The sequence below is a fragment of the Coloeus monedula genome (assembly GCF_965178545.1).
Source record: "Coloeus monedula genome assembly, chromosome: 27".
Taxonomy (NCBI): Eukaryota; Metazoa; Chordata; class Aves; order Passeriformes; family Corvidae; genus Coloeus; species Coloeus monedula.
Genome location: NC_138807.1, coordinates 1,235,694 through 1,257,868, shown reverse-complemented (window position 1 = coordinate 1,257,868; position 22,175 = coordinate 1,235,694). Strand labels below are relative to the sequence as shown.

At 47.1% G+C, this 22,175-nt stretch overlaps 2 protein-coding genes across 5 annotated transcripts in view; both read left to right on the top strand.

The window, feature by feature from the left end:
• The window catches only part of LOC309582692 (ceramide synthase 4-like), a 44,672-nt gene extending 38,644 nt beyond the window's left edge, over positions 1-6,028 (top strand). For all 4 annotated transcript variants that reach the window (XM_082298006.1, XM_082298003.1, XM_082298004.1 and 1 more), the window contains 4 exons: positions 219-347; positions 603-709; positions 1,101-1,257; positions 3,948-6,028. In XM_082298006.1, coding sequence (XP_082154132.1) covers positions 219-347; positions 603-709; positions 1,101-1,257; positions 3,948-4,139 — 585 coding nt within the window. In that variant the 3' untranslated portion in view covers positions 4,140-6,028. The remainder of the gene's footprint in view (positions 1-218; positions 348-602; positions 710-1,100; positions 1,258-3,947) is intronic.
• Positions 6,029-6,104: 76 nt separating this feature from the next.
• On the top strand, positions 6,105-21,229 carry LOC309582618 (ceramide synthase 4-like; the record flags this gene model as incomplete). The annotated part of the gene is made up of 11 exons (XM_082297853.1): positions 6,105-6,201; positions 9,249-9,452; positions 11,767-11,884; positions 13,812-13,930; positions 15,112-15,169; positions 15,709-15,759; positions 16,431-16,523; positions 17,356-17,484; positions 18,022-18,128; positions 19,930-20,074; positions 21,152-21,229. Exons 2-11 carry the CDS (start codon positions 9,286-9,288, stop codon positions 21,227-21,229), a joined length of 1,065 nt encoding a protein of 354 aa, XP_082153979.1. The 5' UTR covers positions 6,105-6,201; positions 9,249-9,285.
• Between the last annotated feature and the right edge of the window lie 946 nt (positions 21,230-22,175).

Below are 22,175 nucleotides of genomic sequence, written 5' to 3'. Positions count from 1 at the left end.
TCCTAAGTTTACACCACAAGCTCTTTCTTCCTGGGTCTCTTGGTTGCCTACATTTCTAGAATGTGTTTGGTAAAAGAATTACGTGGGTAAGACATTGCAGTGGGAGGTTTCTTAGTCACTGGGTAGAGAGATATCATTGCTACCTGCAGGAACCACTCTTGGACTGGGGCAGGAGGTACATTGTGTATTTTATTCTCTGCTGTTCCCTTTCTCATCAGGATTTCAAGGAGCAGATAGTCCATCATGCTGCAACCATCTTCCTGATCAGTTTTTCGTACTGTGCCAACTACATCCGCATTGGGACGCTGGTGATGGTGATTCATGATGCCTCTGATTGCTTCCTAGAGGTGAGCCAGCCACAGCCTAATTAGCAATGGTGCTCTTCAGACACAGAGTGCCCTTCTAACACAACATGGGCCAGGCACTGGGGTGTTCCACAGATCCCTCGTGCTGCTCTGCTGACCCAGCCGAGGGTGCCCAGCTGAGAGCTGGGCAGAGCTGGGGTTACCTGCATGCAGGTTGTGTTGTACCTGTCTCATTAGCCCCTGGAGTGTGTGCAGATGCTGTCTTGGCTGCTGTTCTATTGTTCTTTCTCCTTGCAGCCAACTAAGATATTCAATTACATGAAGTGGAAAAAAACTTGTGACAGCCTCTTCATGATCTTCTCAGCTGTTTTCCTGATCAGCCGCCTGGTCATTTACCCCTACACGTGAGTCTGCTGCAGTGAGGGGACATGGAAAAGCTGCCTTCTGAGGGACAGGATGATTAGCTGGGTGTTGCAGCCTTTGCTTTTCAGTCCTGGAGCATGTGTTCCTGCCCTTTGCACAGGCTGAAGTGCCACATGGCTGCTGCCTTGGGGTAAACAAGGGTGCTCTGCCTTGGAGTTTATAGAGCAGTCTTGAAGCCCTGAAGGGTGTTGCAGAGGAGGAGCCCTGGGCTAGTGGCTCTATCCTGTGGGGTGGGGAACTGATAGTTGGCTCACATGTAAAGATGGAAGTGGCTGATCTGAAACTTCCTCTGTGACTACAAATTTCTGGGGCTTAATTGTGGCCCTACTAACAACATGCTTTCCCTCCACTGCAATTCCCTCTGTTTTGCAGAGTGCTTTATAACACCTACTATTACTCCATGGAGATATTCCAACCCTTCTTTGGATATTACTTTGTGAATGTTCTCCTGATAATTCTGCAGTTGCTCCATGTCTTCTGGTCCTGCCTAATTATTCACATGGTCTACAAGTTCATCGTCCAGGGCACGGTATGCATCAGTTTGTAGTATCCTTTACATCACACGGCGGGGGGAGGGTCCACCTAGACTGCTTGAGAACACAAGGGTCCATCTGGCATGGATTCCTTATTGTTCTAGTGAAATGGTACATGTACATTACCAACAGTGAGGTGGAAGGAAGCTCATTAATATTAGGGAAAGTTGACTCAAAAAATTTTATGAGTCACTACAATATTGGGTCCACTTTTGATGCTTATATTCAACAAAAATGCAGATTGGACTCCAGGAGAGGTGTCTGTGAACAAAGCCAGTGACATCTGAGTAAAAATCCCAACACTTTGTGCAGTGTGATTTGCATTTGTAACAAGAATAAGAAATCAAGGCAGATAAAATTGTCATGATTGGTGAGGCCAGTGCAAAAGTGCTTCCCTTATTGTACAGGATTTTCAATTACAGTTGTGTTATGGTACTGTAGATTTCTACACAGTAGGTATTTCTATCTAAACCAGCTGCCTGGGCTCTTCTTGCAACAGTGGAGGGCAACAGGCATGCCCAAATCATGATCCATGCCATACTGTACCTGGCAGTGCTGCTCAACAGGCACAGAGCAACCAGAGATGAGTATCTGAGCTCCAGCTGTGTAAACTGAAGTGAAATGCATCCCACATCCCACTCTTTCTGGCCTGTAGTATTTGCTGTGAGACCAAACTGCTGCTCAGCATGACATTCTTCCCAAAATCAAAGCCATGACTGGCCACATGCCAAGGACGCGGTCCAGAGGTGAACAGTCAGTGCCTCGTGGGAGCTGACCTCAGAGCCCAGGATGATTTGTTTTGTTAGTATCCAGCTGAGGAATTCTGTCTTACAGGAACTGAGAGCAAGCACTGAAGGCTCCTCTTTATCCGTATTGTCCCCATTTTCTTTATCTGCCTTCCCTTAAGGTAGCACAGAGCAAATCACTTGCAAATCAGGAAATGGGGCCGGAAATGAAGATGCAACTGAAGGCAGCCTTTTATTGTTTTCCTAGTTTTTGTGTGGGCTGAATTACCACTGCAGTTACTGTAATGTAAAATGATGAGGTAATAAATAGTCTTATTAGAAAGAAAAGAACCATCAGGGAGGAAGATCCTGGAGTATGTCCAGAATTTTTCCTGTTTTATCTAAATCGATCTGCCAGATTTGATGTAAAAATATATTTGAAATATTTCACTGTGTTGAGCAGTTGTAGTGGTTTGGTCCAAGATACTTAAAAAAAAAAAGCAAAAAAATTTGTCCTAAACAGAACTGTTTCAGTGACAATATTCAGTAGCCCAAAGCAGCATCAGGAATACAGGACATTCTCTCTTTGAGAGCCATGAAACTCATTCTACAATCAGTTCATGTTCTTCTTGCAGGCCTTTCTGGTCTCCATGGTTTTCCTCTCTGGCTACAGGATAATCCTTACCACCTTCTCACATGATGTTCCCTAATCCCCAGTAATTAGAACTCAGCCTAGATCCTGAAGTACGACTTTTACTCCCTCATAGAGGGAGCAGCTTTATTGTTCCTTTGGGAATCTTGCCAGATTTAAGGCCTCAGCCACATTCTCTGGCTATAAATGGATAAATGTAGAAATATTGACTATAATTTGTCCTTAAGCTGCAGATCCAGACTCCTGCATATTTCCTGAACTGTCAGTTCCAGGGTGATCCGAGGTGCAGGTTGTTCACAGCAGATAGCATCTCCCACCCGTACCGTCCTTGGAGGCAGATTGAATTCAGTGCAAGTTTAGATTTTTACAAATCCTGTCTGCATCTGGTTGTAATGATATCTGGAAAGAGCATAAACCCAAATAGAGTTCTCAGTATGATCTGAGAGATCTCAAGAACAATGGACCATAAATGGAGACTAAGTTTCTGGGCAGTACCTGATTTGCCCCTGAGCAGTTTCTAAAGCTCAGGTGACAGAAGGTGTTTGCAGTTTTCCCTCTTTCAAACAAGGAGTGTGACACTGTGAATTTGTCCCCAATTCTGACATCTTATATGGCAGAGTAGAGACAGCCTGAGAAGCCAGGGAGTGCTGAGCTGCTTTTTCTAAACTGTCATTTTTATCCCATTATTTCTTTTTTGCCTTCCTTTTAAGGCAATGAATTAAATATTTACAGAAGTGGATTATAGGTCTCTCAGTCAATAAACAGCAAGAGGAAAAGCCTGACCATAAAACTGAATGTAGTCAGAGTGGAGTGGCTTTGTGTTGAGCCTTTGGTTTGTTTGGAAGTGTGCGTTTCCAGCCTGTCCCAAGCAGTGTTGTCAGCCCGCAGCCACCCAGGCCATGTGTAGACAGAAGTTAGCTCCTTGTCCCTTTTGGAAGGTGTAAAAGAGCTTGATTAATGGCTCCATCCTTCTCCCACAAGCTGATGACCAAGGGCAGCAATGTGGATTTACTCAGGCTTACACAGTTGTCCTCAGTCCTGGGCATTTGTGCTTTTGTTTTGCTTCTCAGCCCGTTAATTGCTAATGTGTATCAGGGTCACAGGTGAGATTCCAGTGAGACTTCAATCAAAGAGGCAGGGAGAACCTGTTCCCAAGGGACATGTAAAAGCTGAGGGGACAGAGCAGGACTGTGCTGAGGGTGAGTGGCTGAGGCAGCAGGTGCATGGTCAGCCTGTGGCTCAGCCAGCACTGCTGCTTGTGCAACTGCTGTGTTTGTCTGGCTTCTCACTTACTTACCTGTTTTTGTAGATGGAAAAGGATATGAGAAGTGATACAGAAGAAAGTGACAAGGATGAAGAAAGAGATAAAATTAGGGAAAAGGAGAAAAATGGGATCACGTATTTCAGCAACGTCACAAGCAATGGTTACATCCAGAGGAATGGGTCTGAGCCCCTGAACAACAGAGCCCACCTTGCGAACGGCCACACCAAGGAAAGATAGCTGCTGTCCATGTGCTGCTGGTCTGGCCTCCAGAGAACCCAGGCCACCATCTGTAGATACAGTTTTGCTCACTGTGTAGATAAAATGGAGTGCAATTGCAGTATTGTAGCTGAATTCCTGCTTCCCATAAACAGAAGTGTTTCTAGTCAGTGATATTTGAAGGAAGTTTTTTGTCTTCCTTCAGTAAAAGCTTACTATAGGTTGTAGTCTCAAAACAAATAGCAAGGGATCAAAGTGGTTTGACTTGTATTAAGACTGTACCATAATTGTTGTCAAATGTGTTAATCTTGAAAAATACTTTAGAAATAAAAAGGTGGATAAACTCTGGCAGTGTCAAGATTTACCCACCTAATGTTTGATAGGAATCTGCTTAGCCTGGATCAGCCTCTGGAGGCCCTGGCCTATTGCCAGTAATTATTATGGCTGACAAGTGACAAATCTTATCACTGGGATACCTCTTCTGAGAAAACAGGTGCCCTGTACACACTTACAAAATTAAAACTGAGCATTGTGAAATGAAAGCTTTGGAAAGGCATAAGATAAAACATGTTCTTCTCAAAGGAGGTACTCTTTGTGCCAGTGAGCAGTTTTGTAATGCTGTTATCTCAGTGCCTACTTCTTGCTCCTAAGGAGAGAACTCCAAAGCCCAGGCTGGAGGAGTACCCACACAAATCACATTGGCAGAGCTAGAAATTCCGGACAGCTGTTTCTCAACTGTCAGGTAATCCTCTAAACCTGTCTTGGAAGGAAGTAGTCAGGAGAAGGGAGGTGACAAGGAATTATATAGTCTAGAAGACAGCACTGACTAAAGTGCTCATGTTTTCACTTAGTGTGACTGGCACAGTGGGAAATGTTTACAGAGTCAGCTTGTGGCAAGAAGGCGATACATTTCCCCTGTCCTCAGAGGAAAAAGGGTCCAGAGAAAATCTGCTGAACCTTATGGAATAATGCTTTAGCATGGCCTTCTAACTTTAGGGCCTTTGCCTATGTGTATCAAGAACAGCAAGTATAAAGCAGTGGTCCATGAAGTCATGATGTAGTGCTGATTCAGTTTGTTTAGTTGCCTTATTTTGTATCATGAGTAGTCTTAGATTTTTGGATTGTACAATCTCTTAAAACATTTAAATTAGCGTTATGTGAATTCCTGTTTTATTGGTCACTTAATCTATGAAACTGAAGTATTACCAGATTGACTGTAATGAGTGCAGGGACTTAGACTGCCGAGGCCATGCAGACACTTCTCTTTATGTACCTAGTGCTAACTGGGCGGGGATGGGACGTGGACCAAGCAAACGCCTTATTTGAGGAGGTGGTGCACATGTTTAAACTATAAAGCAAGGGACAGCACAGGAAGACAAGAGGATTTTCATCAATCCACTCAGGTCACCTGTGACTGAGAAGCTTTGATCTGAGCTTGTGTATGCTCATCTTCAGTTTCAGTCAAAATACATTTGGATAATTGGATTTCTAAAGGAATTGGATAATTTCAGAAAGGAAAAAATGGTTCCAGCATGTGTGATTCCAGGGCAATAGCATGCTGTGGGAGGAGAGCATCTGTTCCTGCATTGTCATTTAAATCTTGATTTGCTGAAGATAGTCTGCCTCTGGAGCCTTAGCTCAGCTGGTGAGTGCATGGTGTTAGGGTTATGGGTTTGATCCCTGTATGGGCCATTCACTTAAGAGTTGGACTCGATGTTCCGTCTGGGTCCCTTCCAATGCAGAATATTCTGTCATTCTGTGGTCACTGGAAGTTGGAAGCACATGTTCTGTACGCTGTGATCTGAGCGTATGGTTTCACCTCTCTGCAGGTAGTGTGCTCAGGAGAGATGGTTATGTATCATTTTGTACTACTGAATGTAAATGTTCTTTATAAATTACTTTTAAAGGTTTGATTGTCTGGTCTCTTTTCTACTTCTTTAACCACCAGGAGGTAAACCTGGCTGGCTGCACCTTACATGTGATGAGGGAGACCCATGGGGGAGCCACTGCCAAGGGGAAGACGTTGCATACACAGGACACACAGCCACACTGAGCCATGCCAGTAAAGAACTGCAGCTGCCAGGTTTGTCTTCTGCTCAGTAATACTGTGTTTGGCCCTGGAACAATTTGGGACATCCCTACACTAGACCTGGGGGCAGGCCAGGTTATTTGGTACTGCCAGGACAGTGGCAAGTCCAAGATGGCAACACTGGGGTGGTGCTTCAGCCTTGTGAGGGTAGGAAGAGAAGAAATATTATCTATTCTTCTTTTTTTGTGAGGTTTTAGGAGGCTAGGGAAGATCCCTGTTGTAAAATCACACCACCTCTCCTCCAAGGAGCAGAATGCTTCCCAGAGTCTGCACAATGGCCAGTGGAGCCAGTGTATGTTAATGCCTGCTGGATTTGATCCTCAGGACTTTGTTGTGTCCCTGAAGACTGAGATAAGCTCCTTAGGAGGCAAATCTGGTTCTTGTTAAAGGACACATCAAGGATACAGGAGAGCTGTTGGATTTGAGCAAGAACTACTGAGTGCTGCCTTTAGCTGAGGAACTGAGCATGACAGTGATGAGTCATCGAGGCCGATCAGCTGCTGAATTTGTTTTCTTGCCATCAACTTGCTAAAGCTCAAAGAAGCATTCAGCTTCCTCCCTGCTCCCTCCTTGCACCACCTTCTCTCTTTATGTTTGCTCCAGGGCTGGGAAGCTTCTTAGTAGTGTGATAGTGTTTAAGAAGTTAATGTATCCATCCCCTCCTCTCTTCACACATGGGGCATCACAGCTCCCCCCACAGAGCAGCTGTTATAGAAAACCTGCAGCAAGTCTGTCACTTGTCTGCTGAGAAACCCAGCAGAGCAGATCATGGAACCATCAAACCCATTAAGTTGGGGAGGGCTTTTGAGATCATCAAGTACAACCTGTGACCAGTCACCACTTTGTCAACCAGAGCAGAACACTGAGTCCAGTCACTTCTTAACTACCTCCAGGAATGGTGACTCCACCACCTCCCTGGGCAGCCCATTCCAACCCTTTCCATGAAAAAAATCTTCTTTGTGTCCAACCCATACCTCCCCTGGCATTGCTTGAGTCCTTTTCCTCTGCTCCTGTCCCTGTTCCCTGGGATCAGAGCCCAACCCTCACCTGGTTGCACCCTCCTGTCAGGGAGTTGTGGAGAGTGAGAAGATCGCCCTGAGCCTCCTTTTCTCCAGGCTGACCACCCTGATCTCCCTCAGCATCTCTCTAATGGAGAGTTCCATGTCCAGATGGAGCACTGGGCACCACAGCAGGGCCTGACTCTCTTTTCCCCCGTACTTGATCCCCCGTGTGCACAGACGAGATGCGCATCACACAATGTTAGTGAGCAGCTGTGGGAGATGAGGCATCCAGCTCCAGGTGAGCCATGAGTAAAAGAGCATATACTAATGCTTCCAGGCTGCTGTGAGGTGGGTGAGTCAAGGCTGGCACAGTGTGGCCCCCAGGCTGTCCTAGCCCAAAATTAGGGCTGACATGAATCTGCTGACTCCAGTAGACGTGGACATCTGGTATCATTTTGGCTTGTTCTAAAAATAGTTTGGCACAGTTGTTTCCTTCCTCCTGCACACAATGAATTTCAAAGATCTCCATACATCACATTATTTCATTCAGAAATGTGTGCCCAAGGGAACCTTTTCTTGGATGGGTGCACTTGGAACGACATTGCTTGTCTCATTCTCACAGGTACAGCAGACACAGTGCCTGCAGATAAGGACAAGGCCTTGTTCAAAAAGCTGAAGTCGTGTCTAAACAAGGGGAAGGACCTACAACTTTGTCAGATGAATGTAAGCATGTGATAAAGCAGGTCAAAAAACATCCTGAGAAACAACTTGAAAGGCAGTACCAGTCTCTGAAACATTGGCAAGACGGCTGGATTCAGAGATGATGGTGGCAGACAGCAGGAACACTGAGACAGGTCAGGCTAGAGACAAGAAATGCAGTGAGCTGCCCTGTATGGCTCCCCAGCTGAGGGAGAGAGGGTCCAATACCTGACATCTCACTGAGGCCACATTCCAAGAGGATCTACTTCAAGCCAATGTGAGAAGCTACAGCCCTCTGTAGTCTGACATGCAGACTGGTCAGAGCAGTAGAAAGTACTATATGTGATAGAATCTTTGGAAACAGACATGAACATAATAGGAAAGAGTGCCCATGGGGTGGTCTGTGGGGAAGTTATGTCTCTGCTGGAGTTACCCCAAAGAATTGGTGAGCAACATGTAGTGGAGAGAACCTGCACCCTGCTCAGCTTTGCAGAGGCATTCAGAAATGTCCCTCACCAGCCTGAGGAAATCCACCGGAGGTGACTGTGAGAGACCAACATGGATTGTTTTCAGCTGTGTGTTGTTGCAAGTGTCCCCAAAAAGGGGGAGGGAAAGGCAGATGGCAAAATCAGCTGATAATGAAGGTTCTTCAAGATGGTGTTGCAGATTGGCTGCTGCAGTTCACAGCACTGAGAGACTGACAACACAGCTGAAGCTGAATGGAACAGAGGAAGGTGGTGCACGGGAAAAGGTGTCTTGAAGTGCTGGGCTGTGTGTGAGCACTCCAGAAGCGCTCTGGGGAGCAGTGCCTCAGCTTTGTGCTCAGTACATGATGGTTCAAAATGCAAACAGGATATGGGATGTTTCTGGCCAAGATGAAGGAACCAAAACTGAGACTGCTGGGGCCCTGAAGATGCCAGAAGATTTTAATGGATGTAGACAGTCTCCCCTGGGACCTCCATCCCCACCCTCAGCCAGGTGTCAGTGTTGATTAAGAGATGAGGGTTTTGCAGCCTGAGAAGGAAAAGCCTGATAGAAAGAGGGGGCAAGAGAGATGCCCCTGCTGATAGTGTCGCCAGGTAGGGACTTCAGTCATCTGTGAAGCAGAGTGAAATTGAAATCAGCCACCTCCTCAACACCCACTAAATTACTCTCTTGTACTAGGACATTTTACCCCACCCCCAAGCTCACAGGCAGGTCAAAACAAGTGATGCTATTTCAACTAGTCTGACATACTCATGGGATTGAGCAAGAGGTGGGGACCGTGAGTGATGAGCTGTTGAGTTGGGAATCCTGATTTAGCAGTGAGCTTTATGCCTTAGTAATACCTGCTTGCTGCAGGCAGCCTCTGCTTTCTGTGCCCACCATCTTGACCAGAATGGGAGTGTCAGAGGGGTTCTGGCACCATGAATACTGGCTGCCACCTGGAGCTATCTGGGAAGATTTGAAGGAGTCTGCAGACGTACACTACCCACAGCCTCAGCACCTCCTGCTCTGCATCCCTGGTGCCCTGCTATTGATCTTTGTCCGATTCATCTTTGAAAGGTGAGTGCAGCACCTCTGGTTTCTCCTGTGCTGGTTGCCACCAGGGCTGCTCCAGAATAATCCTTACCTGCCTCCTGACCACCACAAAGTGTACATGGGACTGTCCCCAAGAATAATGAATCTTTCTGCTTTTCATAGCATATGGGATTTGTGTGGCAGCTCTTTCCTCTGCCCTCCCTCTCTCCTGTACCTGTAGGTGTGAAAAAGTCCGTCTCTCAGTCACATCTCAGCTGTGCATGGAGGGTCCCTCTGGAGACAGGCCAAGACAGATTAGGGAGCTTGCAACACAGATAAGGGATTTACTGGCTATGTCAGTGCTGGGAGCCCGTAGCTGAGCCAGGGTTCAGCCTGATCCTAGAGGATGCTCCTGAAGGTGCCATGTGAGCTCCCTACCCTGGAGCTCTTAGGGCTGCTGTGGGACCACTTTGCTCACACCACTCTTTGCCCAGCTCTGCCCTGCTTTTTCCTCCTGACACCAGAGGACCCCAGTTCTGGGGGTGATGATGCACTCCCAGGGGAGCCTGAGGACTGGCTGGCATCTCCCCAGAACTTGTGTGTGGAAGTGAGGCAGTGTCACAGGGACCGCTGCTCTCTACAGCTCGGGCCGGCTCCAGCGCTGTGCGGCAGCAGTGGGGAGCAGCCGCAGGCACGGAGCTTGAACGCTGCTCCTCTGAAGCCTCTGCTCTACCGTGCGGAACACAGGCTCCAGGCACTGAAGCAGCCAGCAGCCCCCGACGAGGGGAGAGATAAAAAGTAGCGAGGAGGGTTGCCCCGGCGGCTAATCCAACTTTATTGAAGAGCATCCACAGAGGACGAGCCCCGCCTGCAACGCGCCCATGCCTTACAATGGGGGGGGTGAACAGGGGGAGTACACCAACTGGGGAGCAATAAGTGGATTAGGAGGGAGGGACGCTGAAGGGATGGACTCACATCTGCTCCAATGGTCTTGGTGGGTGGAGGGAGAGGGGTCACATGCCCCAATGGGGCGTCGAGGTTTAGGGGATTTCCAAGAGGGGAGGTATCCGAGGGGGCAGGACCCCGGGGGACTGACGGGGATAAGGGTAATTAGGGAGGGCTCAGGTGATGGACACCGAACCTTCGGGAACAACAGGAGGGGTTTGGGTGATTGATAGGTAGAGAGCCAGAACAGGGGGAGGAGAACAACCATATAGGGAGCACCGGGGGAGCGGCTTGGGTCTGGGGCAAATCAACTGGGAATAGGAGTGGGGAAGGTAGGGGTGAACCACTGGGGTACAGAAAACATATGAAAATACAGTAAAAACCTCGCAACACCATAAGGCAGATCCACATTGCTTATCCCATGAGATTCAGAAAGGGCTTTGAGCCCGTTTTCCAGGAACAAGGACGCGTGGGGAGGTACAGACCAGCCCTCAGCACGGGAAATTGGAAGCCAGTCAGTTAAAGCAGGGCCGTGTGCTGGTGTGGGCAGAGCTGCCAGGATGCTTCCCACCAGGCAGAACAGGACTTCAGCGGGGGAAGAGGGAAGGACGTAAAGTGGCAAAGCTGTGGTCAGCAAACCTGCCCTAAGCTGGGACAGGGGGTCTCTCCTGGAGGAGCTGGGGGAGCACTGGCCCATCTGCCCTGAGTGCTGGCTCCTGCCTGCAGTGCACAGCCATGTGAGAAGATGTGGCCGATGAGGGCTGTAGGAAGAGCCAGAGTTAATTCCAGGGTCATCCAGTCTTCCCTCAAAGACGGGAAGGCAACTTACACTTGCCTGGCTTCCTAGAAACAACATGATTTGGAACACAATGCTTCCCACTAGAGCTTAGCAGGGGTTTCCTGCAGGAGCCAGCATATCCCCACATGTTCTGTCCTTGGCTCCTGCTGCAGCAAGTGGTCAGGTACCCTGGGCACAGAGCCCATGGAACACTCAGACACTTACAGACTGGTTTTGTGGCATCCTCTGGAGTGCTCAGGAGCACTGGAAAGAGGACCAGCATGCACTCCAACACAGAGGCATGCTCTGTGTCCTGTTGCCTCAGCAAAATTATTGCTTATTTAGCCATTGTTACTGTTGTCTCCACTGTACATCCTCAGCTTTGCCTTGGTGCTGTTGTGTTTCTGAAGAAAGGGCATTGGCCTGACAGAGCCACCAAGCCTTGAGCATGTGCTGGAGCAGTACTGGGAGCCTTGGGCTGTGCCTTGGGCTGGGTGTGCACTCTGGCAGTGCTGGAGTGCTGGGGCAGTACATCCAGCACAGAACACGGCACTGGCAGCATCTTCCTGGTGGCTGACCCTGGCTGCCAGTGTGGGCACACAGGTCCTCTCCTGCCAGAACTCTTTCCTCTTACAGGACCGTGGCTCTGCCCTTGGGAAGGGCATTGGGGGTGAGTGACAAGCAGAGGCCCAAAGTTCAGACCAATGCCACGCTGGAAGGCTTCTACATTCTGCTGGGCAAAACCCCAAAGAAGGTGAGTGTCCCCTGTGTCTCATTGTCCCAAGAGCCCAGGCGAGCAACACCTCTTTCTGTCTCTACCCCAGGCCCGGCAAACTGGCCTCACAAGCAAGGCAGTTACTGTTAAGCACTTTTCCTGGGAAAGATGTATAAGCAGATATTGGAGCAGCTTCCAACATGTTCAACAGCTGCAATCGCAGCACCTCCTGACCTGCTGCATGTCAAACGCAGCAGCTGCTGGGAGAGCTGCTGGCTCTGGCAAGAAGGCAGCCACCACCCCTTTGGGTAGAGTCTATTACAGCTGCTTATTTTTGGCAGAACTGCAAGTCCTTCAGAATCACAGAATCATTTAGGTTGGAAAAGCTCTCTGAGATCACCGTGTCCAACCATTCTCCCAGCACTGCCAAGGCCATCAGTACGTCCCCACGTACCACATCTACAAATGTTTTAAATTTCTTCAAGAATGGGGACTCCACCACTGTCCTGGGCAGCCTGTGCCAGGGCTTCAAGTTTTTCCAGTCTAAACCTCCCCTGGCACAACTTGAGGCCGTTTCATCTTATTCTGTCAGGGAGTTGCAGAGAGCAAGAAGGTCTTCCTGAGCCTTCTTCGCCCTAGGCTGAGCCCCGCCAGCTCCCTCAGCTGCTCCTCATCAGATTTGTGCTCCAGACCCTTCCCCAGCTCTGTTCCTTCCACTGGACATGCTACAGCCCTTCAATGACTTACTTGTCATGAGGGGCCTAAAATTGAACCCAGGATGTGAAATGCCTCACCAGTGCCCAGCACAGGGGGACAGTCACTGCCCTGGTCCTGCTGGCCACACTATGGCTGGTACAGGCCAGGTGCCATTGGCCTTTTTGGCCACCTGGACACTTCTGGGCCCATGTTCAGCCACTATTCACTAGCACCCCCAGGCCCTTCTCCGCTGGCAGCTTTCCAACCACTCTGCCCCAAACCTGGAGTGTTCCATGGGGCTCTTGTGACCCAAGGGCAGGGCCTGGCACTTGGCCTTGTTGAACCTCACACCACTGGCCTTGGCCCATTGATCCAGCCGGTCAAATTGCCTCTGCAGAGCATTCCTGCCCTCCAGCAGATCAACATCCCAGCCAGCTTGGTGTCATCTGTGAAATGACTGAGGGTTCCCTCAATCTCCTCTTCCAGATCATCGATGAAGATACTAAATATGACTGGCTCCAAAACTGAGCCCTGGGGAAAACCACTGGTCACCAGTCTCCAGCTGGATTTAGCTCCATTCACCACCAAGATCATGATCTCTGGGCCTGGATCATGACACACTGATGCATGGATTAAAAAAATAATTTACTTTAATCTGTATGAAGCTTTGTCAGATTAATTATAAAATGCTCATGAGCTCATCTTTACATTAATTTTAATCACAGTTTATAAACCTTAACTCTTGTCATGTTATTTGGAGTTCATGCAGAAAATGAGGATGATGGAATTGATGCCTTTGAGCCTGTGACTGTGCCACTTCAACAGCTGAATGGTTTATTGACATTATGGAGTGAACCATGTGTCTGTTTCTTTAACTTTACAAGATGAAACTTCTTTTATCTTCAGGTTTTCCATCTGTAGCTGATAATTATAAGCCAAAATTGTATTAGAGGTGGAAAAAAATGTATTTAGACTTCTATAGCCAGATATTGCATCCCATTGTGTACAGCTGGCAAAATGTAATCAGGGAGAAGTTGTGTTTACTTCTGAACTTGCATTTATATATGTCTGAATTGGAGTTTTTAAATGGCCAAAACAATCTGGGGGTTCACAAATGCAAATAGAGTTGATACAATTTTTTCCAAAGAAAGGTGTTCTTTGAGGAAAGGTGGACAGGCAGGAGCAGCTCCTGGGAGCAGAGCTCTTCCTCCCTCACAGGGAATGACAAACTCCAAAAGGCTCAGTCCTTCCTCCCTGCTCTGTTTTGCAGGAGGAGCTGGTTTCACTGGCCAAGAAAAGTGACCTGCCGGTCAGAAATGTGGAGACCTGGTTCAGGCACCGGCGGGCCCAGGACCACCCCAGGCTGATGAAGAAGTTCTGTGAGGCCAGGTAGTTGGGTCAGCTTTTGGTGATGGAGACCTCCAACAGGTCTGCACATCATCACTACGCTCTGCCCTGTCCTTTCCCCAAACGTGCTCCCAGGGGAGCTGCTGTGGCTGCGAGCAGAGCCTCTGTGCCATCAGGCTGGGTGCCATTACTGCACACACTGACAACAGAGCCCCCCACAGCACTGCCAGCTCCCTCCCTCCCTCCTTCCTTCCCCTTTTTACCTTTGAAAAGTTAAATTTGCCTCAACAGAGTCTACTGGCCTTACTGGAGAACAGGTTTAAATCTCAAAAGCTCAGAGGGATTATGAACACCAAAGCCACTTGTAAAATGTATTAAACTTCTTTTCAAAGATGATACAAAATTAAAATTTTAAGATATTGTCAGCATGGATGATTGGGCAGAAAATGAATCCATGAAGTGCAGTTAGGAGGCAATGCAAGCCATGAAGGAGGGAGGTTAAAACTGAAAAACACAAGAAAGCACCAAAATCTTCATAGCTTTCCTTTTCCCCAAGTTGTTTGCTCTCTTATATTAAATCTTCCTGCATATCTCAGTAATACATGGAGTCAGGGTGGAGAGAGGAGTCACCAAGTGTCTTGATCAAGAGAATTAAGCTATCTCTGGTTCTCACCTTGAGGTTTAATGCTGTATATACATAAAGACCCCCATCAGTTAAGAGATCCACTCTTCTTCCCCCTCTGAAAAAGAAATTATTCAGTGCTTGAATTGTGTTATTATGTTTAAAAAATATTCTCCACCTGAAATCTTGTTCAGTGCTTCCTACTGCAGCATTTCTGAAGAAAGTAATAAATCCCCCAGTATTCCTGTGCCATCACTGAGAAAAATTGGGTGCCTTCCACTGTCTGGGGTGTATAAGCATTTGATAGGTGATCTACAAACATCCACACAACAAAAGGAGACGGGGAGAGGCATCTTACTGCATCCTCTTTGACACTGATGGAATGCCCAAGGAATTTGGGCAAAGCGTGGACCTCAGCAGAGCCTGGCTGGGCAGTGGGTACCCTGTTGCCTTACAGCACATTCTTCCATGTGCCAACAGAGCTGAGATTCTGCAAATCTCTGTCCAAACAAGCGTAGGTTCTCCTGTGGGCATCCTGGGCACAGCCTGGGGAGCTGTTTCAGCTCTGGAGGTGGTCTTAATTCCTTGTTTTCTGTTTTAGTTGGAGATTTACTTTCTATTTCACCTCATTCTTCTCTGGACTGGCTCTTCTGTATGACGTAAGTATGTGAGCAGGGTCATGCTGTGAAGTGATACCTTTCAAGGGTTCTTAGTTCATTGCAAATGAGGCTGATAGTCCCAGGCCACTCTAAAGAACCCATTGGAAGACCATGTGTGGTCATGACTATGGGTGCAAAGCCAAAGAAGGACAAATTCAGGGGTATGGAGCAGAATCATCCTCAATCCTGACTCAGCAGTTCCTTTTTCCCTGGGTGGACCTGGCTAGGTGTCAGTGATGTTACCCTGCTGTTCTTGTCTTAGATCCTTGTGTAAGTGCTTCCCCACACACAGCTCTTGCATCTCAGACAAGAGCAGGACCTGTCCTCACTGTGGCTGCTGCCCACTGCTCCAAAGACTCTCCATATGACATCCTGTACATTCACTAATGATAAATGCATTTTGCCAACCACTTTCTCTGAAGCTCAAAGCCAGATTGGATCTAGCATGGGCACACTGAGTTCTTGGAGTACCTCTTCCCATGGACTTTACATGTCATTAAAAGGCTCTGGGATCTTACTGCTGCCTTCTCTATACACAGAAGCCCTGGTTTTGGGACCACACCGTGTGCTGGTTGAAATTTCCACAACAGGTGAGCAGAAAATACATGGAATCACAAGATAATTCATACTGGAAGAGAGATCAGGAAGATTCTTGTCCAACCTCCTGCTTGCATCACTTAGCTGTGAGATCAGACCAAGTTACCTAAGGTTTTTCCAGTTTAGTTTTGAAAACCTTCAAGCATGGAGACAGCACAACCTTATGACAAAAAGCTTTATACTTACAACTCAGTATATCCACCTGTCTTATTTAAACACCCCTCTGGTCTCAGTCTCACATTATGCATCTTGGCAAACAGTTTGACATCTGCTTGATGAGCTCCTCACACGTGCTCCATGTGACAGCGTAAGGAGAGCTCTGCTCAGAGCAGGCACCTCTTCTCACTGAGTTTCTCTGTCGCCCAAGTCTGTTTGGAAGTGACTCTCTGTGGCCACAAAAGGTGGTCAGGACGTCTGACCTCTCAAAGAAGGGACAGAGATGAGGTATCTGAACCCCTGGAGAGAGGCTAGTCCTGGCTTTGGACTGACCTTGTCAGTGCATCAGCAACGGTTCAGTCAGTGGGAACAGGAAAATTTAGGCATGACCAACACCTGCTGTCTCAAACATGGGTTGAATAAAGGGGCTTTGCCCAGGAAGACTCCTCCCCTCTCCTGAACCCAGGGCTAGGCAGGGCTGTCAAACTGCCTGTCACTTGTCTTACAGCCTCTATCACCCATATTGGGCTCGTTCTACCTCCTGGAGCTGTCCTTCTACTGCTCACTGGTGGCCACCCTGCCCTTTGATGTGAAGAGGAAGGTAAGTGTCAGCAGCACAACCACAGCCAGATGGCTCAGTCAGCCCCCACCGTGAGGCTGTGCCTCCTGTCCCGCTGTCAGCTCCCCAGGGGTGCAAAGGAGAAGGCACAAGTGCTGCTGTGAAGACCCTTGTGCACATGGGCCCCTTCAGCTCTCGTATCCCACCACTGCACCTTGCACTGGGCCCTGCTCGTGTGTGGCATGGCCTTCCTGCCTGCTAGGCTGAGCAATAGCTGGGAGCTGACACAGGGGTTCCCATGGCTGGTCAAGGGACAGGCACTGGCTGAACATGGCATCATGGCCTTTCCAGCTCTCAGATGTTGCCTGCACTGGAGGGCTGTGTCCTCCTGATGGAAAGGACCTGGCCTGCCCTGATGAGGGTCCTGTATGTGTGACTTTTGCAGCATGGGCAATTGAAGAGGCATGGGCAGTTGAAGAGCTCCTCCATTATAGCCCATGGATAGGACCTGCCCCAGGCCAAGGGCAATCTACTGTCCTTACAAAAGGTTCTTCAATACACAGAGGAGGGATCTGGAAGTAAATATGGGGTATTAAGAGAGCAGTTTTGGAAGGGCAGATTGATGCATGGAAACATAAAAATCTGTCTTTCAGCATGTTTGCACCTACATATATCTCACAGGTATTTGTCTGGGTTTCCATTAACTGGGCATAAAGGAGGAGATTTTCTTCTTGAGATGGTGCAGGACCTCAGAGAGCTGTAGTGTGGTGGGGAGCACTGTGGACATGTTTGACACATCCTAGTGAGGCAGGAGCATTCAGGAACAGATGCTGCCAGGGCAAGGTAAGCCTGACAATCTCTCTTCTCATGCCAGGACTTTAAGGAACAGATTATCCACCACATCGCCACCATCACTCTGATCTTTGTCTCCTACTGTGCCAATATGATTCGGTTTGGGATGATAGTCATGCTGGTCCATGATGCCTCTGATTATATTTTAGAGGTGCGTTACACCCACCTGGAAATCATGGAATGGTTTGGGCAGGAAAGGACATTAAAGCCCGTCTCATTCCAACCCCCTGCCATGGGCAGGGACACTTTCCACTAGATCAGATTTTTCCAAGACCCATTCAACCTATCCCAAGGATGGGGCAACCACAGCTTCTCTGGCCAGCCTGTGCCAGGGCCTCACCACCATTTGAGTAAATAATTTCTTCCTAACACCTAATCTAAGTCTCTCCTAGTTTAAAACTGTTGCCTGTGTAAAAAGTCACTCTCCCAGTTGCAGGCCTGTGCTCATGCCTGTGGGCAGCACTGGCACCTGTGCACGTTGCTACATGACACGAGTGGGACACGTACGTCAGTGGCAGTGAATATAGGAAGTTCTGGTTCTACTGCTCTTGTGGAAAAGTAATTGGATGCAAAGGAACTGGGATACATCCCTACAAGCCTGGTCATCCTTGCAGGACACGGGAAATCCCTCAGCCCCTAGAAGGAGAACACAGGCACAAGGGGTATATGGAAATTTGTTTCTCTACAGCTTGCCAAGATACTCCATTACCTGAAATGGAAGCGGGTCTGTGAAGCAGTATTCAATGTTTTCGCTGTGGTTTTCATCATCTCCCGGCTTGTCATTTTCCCATTAACGTGAGTAACATTTTGCTGTCCTCTGAATGTGGGTATTATGGGCTGTTTGAGCTTCTGGAGAGGTGACCCTCCATGCTGAGGGGAGGAAAGGCAGAGAACAGAACACTGCAAGTTCAAAGATCAATTCAACTGGAACAGAAGAACCCACAGCAAAAAAACACCACCAGGGTTTTTACTATATTAATGAATTAATTCTACTAATTAATCTAGAGCCACAGCCTCTGTCTCTATATTCCCACTCCTTGTGTTATAAGCACTGGTTCCTATGAGAGAAAGAAGGTGCAAACCATACTGGTTAGAATTTCCCAAGAAATTCTTAGCAGACTAAAAAAGGCCGTAAAGCTTAAAGGTCTATTAAGATAAAATTAGTACAGAAAAAACAGCACAGTAAATTTAAGGTGACCCACCATGTATCTGAAATAAAACAAGAAAATCATGAGGGATCCAGGAGATGGGATATTCAACATCCTGGGAGGGCATTCGCAATGATTCCTCCAGAAGTCACACACAGGTACCAGCCTTGGAGAATGGCTTTTATGTACACGCATCTGGTGACCCTTCCAGCCTTTAACTGGGCTGAAGTTGTTCTTCTTTCCTTACCACTGCCAGAAAAGCTGATAGTGGCTAACTTCCCATAAACTCATTCCACAACACTTGCATTATAGTCTAAGCTTTCTGTTTTCTTTCAAACCAAACATTTCATTTGTTACACCAAGGAGAATTTTAAAAATAGGACATGCTATACACACATAGGGAGAAGTCTCTGTTGCTGTCCTATGTCCCTGCCCTTGCTGCATACCACCACTGAAGATATTGAGCTTTGGTGGTGCTGCCATTTAGTCTGGATGCCTATGAGGCTGACTTTGCATGACAAGTCCCGTATTCAGGTGGTCAAATTGCTGCCTTAGAGAGAAAAGCAATAGAAGCTTTAGGCAACTTTCCCTGAGAACAAGCGCAACTTCAGTTGTCTCTGCTACAAAGTGCGAAGCCCCAGTATCCCAACCTGCTGTCCCATAGTATAAGGACAAAGGTAACAGGTGTCCTGGATCAGATAGGTCCATTGAGATCAGCACCTCTCAGCACCAACAGCAAGCAGCAGAGGTGTAGGAAAACAAGTGCAGAGCAAATACACACTGTGTCCAACAAGGTTTCCCAGCATACAATACATGCTAAGATGTTCATGTCGTAGGTAACTTGTAGAGGAGGACACATACTAGCACTCATCATTTCTCTCCTGTGCTGAACTGCTCTCTGTCCTGTCTGCTTTCCACTTCCAAACCTGTGGTCTCCTCCTTTCTGTTCTTGTCACAGAGGATACAGACTTTCTGTGACTTTTGCTAAAAGTAATTCCATGCCCAGCTGATCATCTGCACCCTTAATTCTTCCCTAACTTCAGTTTAAAAACCATGTGTTATCTTTTTATATAAGTGGCAGTGCAGAGGTCCCCTTATGGTCTCACTTCTGTCCATAGTTCCTCTCAAGACTTATTTTAGGAGAAATGTTGCCAGTTCCTGCCTCTTCTAGGGAGCATTGCAGATTTCTGATAACTGACCTGTCTGCAAAGCCTATTGCATTGTTGGTGATTTTAATACAGAGCATCTGCAGGTCCTCTGGGACTTGCTTTGTGAGAGCTGGGCACAGTGTGAAGCCTGGTGGTGCCATCCTGGCTCAGCCCAGCTCTGCCCTGGGAACACATCAGCCAAGCCATTGCCCAGAAAGAAACCTGATCCTTGTAAGTCTGAAGATACTTAACCTGATTTAGTCTTGTGTCTTCTGATTTACCTCTCCCTCTTTCCCACAGCGTTTATTATTACTTTGTGACAAAAGTTTCGTTGTTCCCCATAAGCTGTCTCATAAGTGCTTTCCTGATGATCCTGCAGTTGTTACACATTTTTTGGTCCTATGTGATCATCCAGATGATCTTCAATGTCATCCTCCGTGGTGAGGTATGAAAAGTCTTTGTCTCCTTTGTGCCACCACTGCTCATGAGAGAGCATGAGGTTCAGGGTGACTCCCACCTGCCTGCAGGAAAGCAGGAGAGAAGCAGGACTGCCCCACAAAGCCCAGGAGCTTCTTAAGGCATACGTTGGGAGTTGTATGGATAACGAAGATCAGAGCAGGAGCTCACTTCTAGCTTGCAGCTGTGTTCAAGTGACATGGGAGCCATCCACAGACCTGTCTCCTCACTGCCTAATCACTTCTCAGTATGTAGTTTTGGAGAACTGGAACCTGTTGGTATATCTGAAGGGGAGTAAAGAAGGAGCAGCCAGGTAAACCTGGTTGATAGCACACTGTGTACTTGCATCTCTGAGTTTTGGGTACCTTCCACAGGCTCTTGATGCATGCCAGAGTTTGTATAGGGATCACTGGGAGAAACATTGTCATCAGAGAGGGGAGCTCCCTAGCCTGCCTTGCTAATGTAGGCAGATGGCATCGTGGGAGCATCTGAGAAGATTTGTGAAAGCTTTGGGGACCTGTGGCCAAAAAAAAACCTCTCCACAATTTTGGTGCTATGCCTTCAACTTTCTTGAGTTACCCCTTCATCAAAGCTAAATTACAAGAAAAAGCCATTTTTCTGAGGAAATTATGGAGGATATGCTCATGGAGGCTGTAGACAATTGCAAAATAAGGAGCCCAGTCCATATGCTTGCTGGACGAATCTGTGTTGGCTTTCACAGCTTCAACAGTAATAAATTGCATAGGAAAATATGCTGAACAACTATACATAGAATAAATATTAACTTATTTTCAGGAAGTCACATTACAAGAGTGTTACTAGGGTGGCAAAAAAACCCCATTCAAAAGTTAGGTGAAACCATAACAGAGTTAATATCTGTCAGCCTAAGTCAATCTCCCTATGCTGGGACAATTGCAGCACTGGCTTTAAGGATATGATCACACCTCTTATTTCTATTTTAGCTGCCAGGTTAAGTCTCCAGGGCTATGAATGAAACAGGACTAGTCCTCTCTAAAATACACCATTACATATGTTTTGCAGCTCATTTAAACTTTCTTTTCTTCAGAAAAGACAAGATGCCAGAAGTGACACTGAAGAGAGTGACAGGAGCGAAGGAGAGGATCTGGCAAAGAACAAAGAATAACACAGGGCTTGCTGCAAAACACCAAGATCCAGGCAGTCTTTGAATGTGGGAAGGCTGAACAAGAGCTGGGGGAGAAGCTGGACAGGGCTTCACTGCAGTCTGCCTGAATCAGCATCCAATGCCTAGGTGGAGGTGAATTTCATCACATCTATAGGCAGTTAAGTCTCTTCAGGAGTTTTTTCTATAATTCTTCTGTTAGGATTCTTTTACTACTACTCTATAATCACTCATCCAGAAATAAAGGGTCTACCAGCCAAAGTCCCACTGTATAAGGAGAAGAGGGGTTGAACAAGCTGCTAAAGTTATGACTCCCATCTGTGATTATCTCAAAGCCTTCCCAAAAGGTTCATGAGATAATAAATTAAACTGTGGAAGATTTAACCAATTTGCAGTTTCAGAAGACAGGAGCAGTCATCGCCAGCCACCTGATGAAAGGACTTGCATGTGAAAGGCACTGGCTTAAATGGCAAATAAGTTTTCACTTTGGTAGTATAAAATGGTCAGGCTCTGGGATAAACCACTTCTGCAACTAAGGCCTGGCCAAATGATACAAGCTGTATTTGCTGTATGAATTCTACAAAATAGCTCTAATATCTAAAGATTTCACTTACTGAATGTCTACTCTGGGAGAAGTCTCCTAAAACTGAAAGGAACTGAATTCTTCCAAATGCACAATTTTCCACCAGAAATGATACATAATAAATGGAAGCTTTCCATATGGATGTATTAATTTTGTTGAGATTTCTTTTTTAAAATTGGAAAATAGGAGTGTTACAACACTATCATCTTAATGGGATGGTTTAGGGGTTGGATGATGCTTCACCTCTTAATTTCTTGCATAAGATCTAATTTTCTGAATTTATAGTGTAACAAAAAAAGTAAAGTAAATGTAAAAAATTAATTACATGCAAACAAAAAAAGTCTGGTTTATGTACATTTTGCATTA